General features: G+C 38.8%; 1 protein-coding gene across 1 annotated transcript in view; it reads left to right on the top strand.

The window, feature by feature from the left end:
• The first annotated feature begins 1,766 nt into the window (after positions 1-1,766).
• The window catches only part of col5a2a (collagen, type V, alpha 2a), an 86,899-nt gene continuing 78,207 nt past the window's right edge, over positions 1,767-10,458 (top strand). The window contains exon 1 of the mRNA XM_041806766.1: positions 1,767-2,021. Within this exon, the coding sequence (XP_041662700.1) occupies positions 1,931-2,021 (91 nt within the window). The 5' untranslated portion in view covers positions 1,767-1,930. The remainder of the gene's footprint in view (positions 2,022-10,458) is intronic.

Here is a 10,458-nt window from a genome sequence, read left to right as displayed (position 1 = left end):
TGCTGCTGGCAAAGCTTCACCTCCTCCACCCCAGCCTCCTCCTTCATATCATAAAGCTTGTTGCACCCTCATATTGAGATTCATGCTACTATGAATTAATTGCTTTTGAACTAATTTATTGTATTCAGTACATTGTCAGGAATGGATCCATATGAGGGTTTCTAGCTATGCACTCCCTAGAAAGTCAAAGCATGCTGCTTGACTAACCCAGGGAGCATCTTTAGAGTAGAGCCTTTCCAGCAAGTAAAACTTTATATCCATTTTGCAATAAAATATTAAATTGTAAGATGGGAGTGTTCTTGTCTGAACTTGCTTTTTGGGTATGTTTCACTGATTGCTTTTTGTGTTTCACATTTTTTTTATTATTTCATGAAATGTTTTGTGTTTGATGATATTTTTTGTTTCTTAAAATGTTTTTGCAGTTCTCTTTCAGGGCCACCAAACAGAGCAGAGGGATAGTCCTGCACAACTGTTCTTTATTCCACCAAATAATAGAAACGTATTGATCGGGGTATCCAAAAACACAACTACTTAGGATTAGTAATATAATTACAAATAAATATTTTCTGATAACCATTTTATCATTATTTTCTAAAAGTTTTGGGGGGCTTTTCTGTCCTTTTTTAACATGACGAATGAAGAGGGACATAAATATGGAGAGAGAGAGAGTGGAGAAAGACATGGACCAAACAACTGCAGGATTGGGATTCAAAAGACCGCCCCTAAATTTGGGTGCCTGCTCTTCTGAGCAAAAACGGCACCCAAAAATACCAATACAAGAAAATTTAAGTGTAAATGCATGAATATAGATGTTTTACCATTTTCCTGTATCTTCAAATCAAAGAACTTTAGTCCACCAAATGTTGACTTAAACTATGAAGGGTGAAAATGACTTCACTGTGACTAAAAACCAATGGGATGTTTTGTTAAAAGACTAAGATTAAATGTGACCCCGCTGCCAAAATGAAAACGGTTTCTGTCAACAATTACCCAAACGTGTAAACGTGTTTTTTATTCTTTTAGTTTTGTGCTGCATGCCAGGATCCAGATGAACACTTTTAGACAAATCAGCTGTCAGCAATGTCAAAAATTGCCCTTTGATCAAATATAACTCCGCTATTATCATTACAGGCAGATTCCATGTTCTCGACACAAGTCAAAGGTGTTGACCTCAGGCTTCTCTCTAAATTTAAACTCTGAATTCCCGATCATGACCACCTACATCCTGACCACCCACAGACCCGTCACACTGTTTCACAGTGTTTTACCTCATCTGCTGCAATTTTAACTAAGGATAGATCAACCTGAGAGAAACCTCTAATTTCATAAGCAAACATACAAACAAGCATTCCTGTATGCTGCCAGTTCTCAACAGTAAACAATACAGTTATAAAGTCTATTCTCACTTTTAATTACCCTGTTAAAAAGGATTCTCCCGGCTCACTGTGTGTCCTTTTTGGTGCCCCAGAGACGGCAATAAAACAGCACTTTTTATGATCTTACTTAGCAACCACTTCTGAAGAGTGACACGACCAAACACGCATTATTCCTTATCTGTCCTAAATGTCTTTTCCTGTAAATCTGTGAGAGACTATCACAATAAGCAGAAGAAAAACTGGAAAGTTTGAGAAGTGGTGAACATGGGTGTAGTTCTCCCACAGCCTCTAAAGCCTGTGAGAGGATGGTTATGGGAGAGGGCTGACAAAAGGGGGAGGAAAATTAGGCTGGCCAGCATTCTTCTCATTTAAAGCTGTAACTACACAAAAAAAAGCACTCACGCAGTCTGGGCTGGGTCTGCTTGCTGCTTACAAGGAGGGGGACTCTTGTATTCATGGTGGTGCAGTGATAACCTGAGTGCTTTTTTCCCTTTTTTTTTGTCCTTTTCCCCTTTTCTTTGGGCACAAGGAAGGCTCATGTCTTTCTTCTAGACATGATGAGCTTCGTGCATTTAAGGACTTTCCTTTTTCTAATCGTCTGCGGGGCTCAGGTTTTCATTGTTTCATGTCAAGACGAGGACAGTGGTAAGTGAACTCTTCTGCTGTTTATTTTAACACCTAATTGCTGTTGAGTAGAATGTGTGAACAGGGCTGATGGTTGCCCTTTGAATTGACAGGGTGTAGTTTTACACTTTTTCATGTGGTTTTTGCGACTGACACTGAAAGTCTGGTACTGATCAAGAAAAACTCACTGAGATAAGACAGTTTGAGAGATATCACCTATCTCCAAGTTTTAGGTGGGATACTTCTTTGGATAGTTTCCTTAGCATGTAGAGTGTGCATCAAACATGCAAGTTAGATCTTATACAGGGATGAGGCAAACCAGTGAACACTGGAGATCTGATTTAAAGGAGATAATGTCAGCTTGACTGTAGAGTTCCTGCATTTGGCAAACAAGTTGTACATGTCAGAGTGAATTCTTGGTTTACTTGACAGCTTGATTTGTTCGATTTTGCTCACAGCTGCTGTTTTTAGCTTGAAATCTGCCCAAACATGAACTACACTCCCCTCCAAAAGCACTGGAACAGTGAGGCCAAGTCCTTTATTTTTGCTCTCAAATGAAAACATTTGACATCAAAAGATGAATACAAGACGAGATCGGCATTTCAGCTTTTATTTCCAGGTATTTACATCTGGATCTGATGCACAACTTAGAAGATAGCCTCTTTGTTTGAACCCACCCATTTTTATGTGAACAAAAGTATTGGAACATGTGACCAGGTGTGTCCTATTACATCGGTTATTCAAACCATAAATAGTGCTGAATATCTACACTCAGTTTCAGATTTGGGTTTTGCCTGTGCAGACTTACCAACATGAAAACCAGAGAGCTGTCTATGGGTGAAAAACAAGCGATTGTGAAGCTCAAAGAAGATGGGAAATCAATCCGAGCCATTGCACAAACTCTGGCCATAGCCAGTACAACCATTTGGAATGTCCTGAAGAAGAAAGAAGCCACTGGGGTACTAAGTAACGGACGTCGAACGGGTAGACCAAGAAAAACAGCAGCAGTTGATGACAGAAACATTGTGAGAGCTGTAAAGGAAGACCCTAAAACAACTGTGAGTGACATCAGCAACAACCTCCAGAGGGCAGGAGTGAAGGTATCACCATCTACTGTTCGTAGAAGACTTCATGAACAAAAGTACAGAGGCTACACCAGAAGATGGAAACCAGTCATTAGTGAGAAAAATAGCAAGGCCAGGCTGGAATTTGCCAAAAAGTACAAAGACGAGCCTCAAGAATTTGAAGTCTTTTCCACTGAAGCCCATGATCCCGAACATACAAGCCTATCTGTGAAACACAGTGGAGGTAATGTCATGGCTTGGGCTCGCACGGCCTCTTCTGGGATGGACACATGATGGCAGCAGCAAACATTTTGTCTGCCAATCTAAAGAAAGATGCAATCAAACTGATGGGCAGATCCTTCATCACAAAGGAAGATAATGACCCAAAACAACAAAGGAGTTCATCAGGGGCAAGAAGTGGAAGGTTTTAGACTGGCCAAGTCAATCTCCAGACTCAAACCCTATAGAGCATGCATTTTACCTGCTAAAGAGGAAACTGAAAGGAGTAACCTGCCTATTACTATTTGATTGCAATGAAATATTGAGCCTTATTCACTTCGATCTGTTTTAAGTCTATCTGTTCCAATACTTTTGCTGACCTAAAAATTGGGTGTTCTGTTGCATAAATTCAATCTTCTAAGTTGTGTGTCAGATCCAGATGTAAATACCGAGAAATAAAAGCTGAAATGTTGATCTCTTGTCTCATTCACCTTTTCATGCCAAACCCAAATGTTTTCAGCCTGCAGTAAAAATAAATGACTTGTCCTCACTGTTTTAATACTTTTGGAGGGGAGCGTTTATCTATCAAACATAAAGTTGGGTCTCTTGCAGGGAGGACTGAGCAAACACAACGTCATTATTGGAGTCTCTGTGCAGCTTAGATACGATTTAAAGGAGATGAGAACAGCTTCAATGTGGATTATCTGCAATTGGCGAACAAGCCGTGCACGTCAGGAAACAGTCCTGTGGACATCTGTCAGTGATTGCCTGTGATGTCACCCTCAGGCACTGAAAATGTGCTCACAGGAGGGAAAGCAGCACCTTTGCGGTTTTGGATTTCTCCTGCTCTGCTCAGCCACTTTGGAAGAATTCAGAATTCATTACCACAAACTTTTTCTCCCCCTCTCGTACAGCGTACATCTGCTAAAAGAATTTGTGCGTCAGTGAGGGAACATGGACTGCATGTTAATGGGGAGTTGTGAGGAAAAGCAGAGATGCTGCTGGATAATACACTAGGATTGTGTCAGAACGTTTAAATGCAGTTTGAGACAGAGTAGACCCAGCGCTCCTACCTTTGTTTGGTGCAGCTGTGGCCTTTACAGCAATGTTATTGTGTTACCCTAATCGTTTCCACTCATTTATGACCGATTTTTATATCAATATACAGAATGCCTTCTAGTGTCCAGTGCAAGGAATTGCACTTAATTACAGATAGACTTAAGCCTGATAGAAACTGTTTGTAGCCAAAAGGAAGATAAATTTGGTGAATTACTGAGACAAAAACAGGACATAGGAAATAAGTGTATAAGTTAGCCTGCTGGAAATGTAGCATATCTGGGAAATATTTCAAGACATATAAACATCCAAATGAGTTAAGCTAACTCAGTTAGCCTCTTGATTTTTTTGTTTGTGTGACAACTAGCCTGTTTTTAGCTTACTGTGCCATCTAACTTTGCTCTAAAATGTAGAAATATATTTAAAACTGTCAAGACAACCTGATAGCTCTTAAAATTGACTAATAATGCTGAACTGCATATCGAAATGATAAATATGACTTATAGTAGCCAGTGAGCTAGTTAGCAGCTTATTAGCTAAGCTAGCACACTTTCAAACTGTCTCTGAAATCAACTGCAAAAGCTCATTTTTTTTTAACACGGTATAACATGTTTGGTGAAATATATCATTAAAGCCATATGAACACTCGAACAAGCCAATCCAACTGAGCTAAGCCTCGTTTAGTTTTAATCTAATTATGCCATCTAACTTTTCTCATGATTGCATAAACACACTTCAAACCATGTGAAAAATCAGACTGCATTTCATATTAACCAATAAATCACACTATATTTCATATCACAATTTAATCTGACTGTGTTACACATCAAACTCGTGATTATATTTCTTTTTAATTGGAAGTCAAACACAGCTCTATCACTTGTTTTTGTTAATTGTTTCCCTTCATACCTTTAATAGAGCTAAGACATAAAATGGGCAAAAAACAAAACAAAACAAAAAGGCACGATGAGATTTCCTCTGACCTGGAGCCCTTTCACAGACTTTCTAGAGGTTTCCCTTCTAAATATATACATATTTAAATTTAATTATTAACTGGCTGTATATGTCGTTTATTGGATGGATAACTGGAAAGTTTGGAAAAACAAAACTCATGAATCTTTGACTTATTGTGGCGAGTTAGCTCATAGGCAGCTTGCTTGCTAGCACACTGTCATTCATATGGTCTGACTGAAATCCACCGTAAAAGTTAAAAACATACTTGAGATGCATGCTAGTGAAAATACAACAGAGGAAAGGAGTTTCAGACGCAGGTCATATATCACAGAGATCCCCCTGGGAATAAATGGACATCCATTGGAGTTGCCTCTGTAACCCTGTGCAGGTGGAAACAAGGGTAGAGTCCAACTAAAACTGGACTTTTAAAACTAGTTAATATTTTAGAATCTGATGCCCAGATAATGTAGACTGAGATTGTTTTAATTCTCATGTATAGCAGTCAGTTGTATGAGGGAATCTGCACAGTTTCAGTGCTGGGGTTTGACCCTGAAGTCAAATAGGATGAATTCTAATTATATAAGTCTCATTGCCTACTGCCTTTGGATATCATCAAAGGGACAGTATACATTTTCATTGTGCCAAAATTAAAGTCTCAAGTGGTTCTATACTGGCCTACCCCATTTTTTTAAGAATTCAATCATTTTTTTTTTACAATTTTCATGATAACATGCAAGTTTAAGTTATTTCCTTGAGATCCAGAGAAATTAACACATGATGATGGGAAAAAACACATCAAATCTTGAGAAACAACCAAAATTTCCTCAATATCATAGCAAAACAGAGTTAGCCTTTATACATAAAGAACATTTAGTCACTTTTTTGTCCCTGGACAAATATCCGTGACCCATTGAAAACAGCTCCGCGACCCACTTTTGGGTCCTAACCCACCAGTTTTAAACCCGTTCGAGTGCATTTGAAATGTACACAACTGTAAAGGTTGCTCTTTTTTTGACATAACTGGGTAGCTAACTTTTTAGCAAGATCAACCTGAACTAGCTTTAATGGTAACTATCTGAAAAGGTGCATATCGCCACCTACTGTAGAGGAGTAAGGACAGCCATCCAGTTAAGTTTCCTCACTGAGCTCATAGTTCCACTTAACTGTGCATGTAATCGTACTAACTGGAAATGTGTTGAGAGGAGGTAAAGCAGCACCTTTGCGGTTTTGTACTTTCCTGCAGCCACTTTGGAACATTCATTACCACAAACGCTCCCCCCTCTCCTTCGGACAGCGTTGTACATCTGCTAAAAGAATTTTCGCAGCAGAGCTTGCGCGTCTGTGAGGGAACACAGACTGCATGTTAATGTGGAGCAGATGTGGAGAGACATGAGAAGCAGAGATGCTGTTGGAGTCTGTGAGTCACTCGGTGCGACTGTGGGGCCGCTCATGTCTTCAGCTGGCAACATCCACACCTGGAACACCTGAGTGTTCGTGTTTTACTTGAACTGTGCTTCCCCCGTTTTATCCAGCGGGAGTGTTTGATGTGTGGTGTCGTCACTTGGACTCTGTTGTTTCTGTCAATGATGTCACACTTAGCTCTGGAAAGTTCAATTGATGGGCCCCTGATGGAGAGTGGAGTCACACCGTGCAGACAGACAGTTTTGTTTGTTTTGGTAAAGCTGCGTAGACTATTTAAGTTTTTCTTTCTTTATATCATTTACTAAAATGAGTTACTCTGAAGGTTCACATAAAGCAGAGACAGTTGATGACAGTGTGGTGCAAGTTTAAGCTCCACCCTGTGGTGAACAGTTTTTCTTAGATAAACTAGGGCCGGGCAACATATCCAGTCTTTGGAATAATATCAATCAGTATAGTTTATGCTGACGATGATTCAAGGGCAATAAAGAGCATAAAGATCTCCTCACTAATGCTCAGTGAGGAAATCGTTTACTGTAAAAACAACTACCAGCAATATGCTTATTGACCCCGGTACTCTATATGAAATGTTCTAAATCTAGGGCAATTATTTTCCATATCTAAAGGATAAAGAAAACATCTATTCTAAATTTATTTTCCTGAAAATTTTCATGAACTTCTTTGGCCCATATGGACTTGACTTAGGGTCTGTCTTTTCTTATTTACATGAAAAAATATCAAGACAGTTATCATACACTGAGATTATTTTTGGTCCATGTTTCCCAGCCCTAGATAGAGTAAGGTAACAAACAGTTTAAAGGCTCATTTCTGCTCTACATTTGATAAAAATGCAGAGAGCTTCATGTCCGTTCTTTGAGTGTATTTTGCATGAATTTCAGCGCATTCATTGAAAGCTTACAATATGAACCAGACACTGCCATATCGCCTGTAATCGTGGGGGCAGTGTTAAGCAACTTAGCCAGAGCAGCAAAACTTAACGAAGAATTATACGCTGAAAAATGGCAGAATTTGCATTAACTTTTGGAAGAAATATTGCAATTTTTTAAAGGAAAAAAATGATGGGAATTTGGGCTCTTTTAAGTGATCTGGATCATTTGGCTCAGCTCTGCACAAAGATCCAGCTTTTTTGCCATCCAAACAGCTCTTCATTCAGTACCATTTTGGCTTCATTAAATCAGTTATATTTGCTAAAAAACTGACATTGATATGTGTGCATACTTACATTGTGCTTTATTGTTTTAATTAATCAAATGCTTTTAATTATATTCTGAAATATTCTGTCTTCCCAAAACATCTTGATGCCTAGATGAAACCTGCTTGCTGGCTGAGAGTGATGTGTCATTTGTGAACGAGCTGATACAAAGAGCCGGCTCTTTTACATGAACGATAAGATCTGGATCCCGTTTGAGAGCCATCTTATATTCTTAATTCTTGTTATTATTAGTAGTAAATATTTTGCATGTCTGTGTGTTATGTGATTGATTAGTAAGGATTTTTTTTCCAAACTGCTGTACCACAAGGACACCATGCATTAAGGACACATGCTTGATGGTGTAACATTAATGTTTAAAAACAGGTGAGACAAACAGCTTAACCAGTGACCTACAAGTTGTTTTCTGATGACAGAATATTTTGACGGACAGTCATATCACATTTCCATTTCTTTAATCATTAGGCATAATTAGAACACCAGATGCCAAACGAAGAAAAACTGGTCCCTAAATGAAGAGTCGTTTGGGAACTGAGCCAAATGACCCAGATTACAAAAAAACCCTGGAATTTCCATCAATACTGGCTGGGCCATATGACACTCCTCTTATAAAACACTGATCTTACACCATTAAACAGTAGTTTTCAGTACATGGTGTACCTGTGGTAAAGCAGATTCCTTCATTCTGTCAACCAAATAACAACAAAGGAAAATGTCTCTTAGATCTGGCTCCCATCATGCACATAAAAGCATTAACTCTTTGAACCAACTTGTTTTCAACATCACATCACTAGTTTAAAACTACAAATGTGTATAAAAAGTTTGCTCACCTGGTCATTAAGACAGACAACCACAACAGCTAAGCAATGAGGAAGAAGTCAAGATCATCATGTGAGAGTGATAGTTGTATTGCTTAAAATACACGGATCTATTTTGATATGTAAAAAATGCATAAATGAATCTTAACACTGATAATATAACTGGTGCTAAAAAAAAATAGGCAAAACTTATTTTTTACTGAATCCTATGGACATTTATCAAGCTTTAAGACAGACACTATAAGGGAATACACCAAGGGTTCCCAAACTTTCAGCCCGCAACACCCCAAAGGAAGGTGAAGGAGCCATAAGGGGACAGCCTTGCACATTCAAGAACAGTCATCTGCAGATGTACATTTTAAGGATTTTTAAAATGTTGTGAAGAAATTCAGCATAAATCTCACCAAAATGTCCATGTTCTAAATTTAAATTTAATTAATTTTATGCATAGTTTAAAACCATTACCCAACCCACACTTTGGGAACCACTGGTGTACACAACTTAAGAAAGCTCTGAAGCTTTCTTCTGTTGTAGTATGTTATATTTCTAAATATAACAAAAAAAGGGTTGAGGTTTTAAAGCTCTACTGACTTCTCTTTGGGACTGTCTGTCCATGTTTGTGCACGTGAAACAGCAGAGTGATCTTGCAGGCTTCTTTCCATGGAGTAGTGGGTGATGGGGTTGCATTTCAACCAAGCTAAAACAGTGGAAAGTTGGTCGTTTCTGTAGACTCAGGGAAAATGTGGTTCACCAGAGCTTTGAGACAATGTTCTCGTGTGCGTTTGTAAGAGGGAGAGGAAACTTTCAAGGCTTATTCCACGTGATAAACAGTGACAGCGTTGGATGCTTTTTAATATGAAGATTGGTGATTTTTAGCAACAGTGGTATGCTGTAAGATCGCTTAACAAGTCTACACATGCAAATTATCCCCTGCAGATGGCTTCACAAATACAATGTGCTGTGTTTCTGCTTTTAATTGGGCTTTTTATTTGGAAAATTGCAGCTTTAAGTCGAGTGTGGTTGAACGTTGACGAAACAATGTAATTGAAAGCAGACTCGTTCTCAGTAAACTATCTACTATTTCATGTTTAAGCCTGTTATTTTCAATGAAAAGATGCAAGCGAAAGTTAAAAACATGGAGGTTATTGCAAAGATTCCTGAGGAGGCAGACTTTCTTAGACTTTTCTAAATCAAGGCTTTGAAGGCTGAAAACATGTTTAAAACAAATGTTGAAATTTTTCGTTATGCAGCTTGAGATGAAAGTCATATGGCGGCACATGTGCGGAAAGTTAGCCTGCAACAGAACATGAGTTGGCAAATGAGATCAAGGAGCAGACTTAACGCACAAAATTGGAAAAAAAATGGTGACGTCCATATAAAGTATAAGCATTGAAACAAAGTGAAAAACACATTTCAAAACCTATAGGAGAAGTGGAGATGGTTAAATGATATTTGGAGGGAGATGTAGGGATGTCCAGCCATCAATTCATCCATTTGGAGTCCCATTTGGGGGGGCTGGACTCAATCCCAGCTGACAGTGGGTGAGAGGTTGATTCACCCTGGACTGGTCGCCAGTCAATCACGGGCAGTTTCAGGCTATGAATATGGAAAACAGATCCTGAGAGATTCCTGATTCCAAAATAAGCAGCAAGACTTGTGCCATTGCTTTAGCCTTGAATAGCTTCATGTCTCTGCAC

Source organism: Cheilinus undulatus, linkage group 15 (assembly GCF_018320785.1).
Source record: "Cheilinus undulatus linkage group 15, ASM1832078v1, whole genome shotgun sequence".
Lineage (NCBI taxonomy): Eukaryota > Metazoa > Chordata > Actinopteri > Labriformes > Labridae > Cheilinus > Cheilinus undulatus.
Note: the sequence above shows the minus strand (reverse complement) of the source record. Positions and strands in the feature narration are given on the sequence as shown.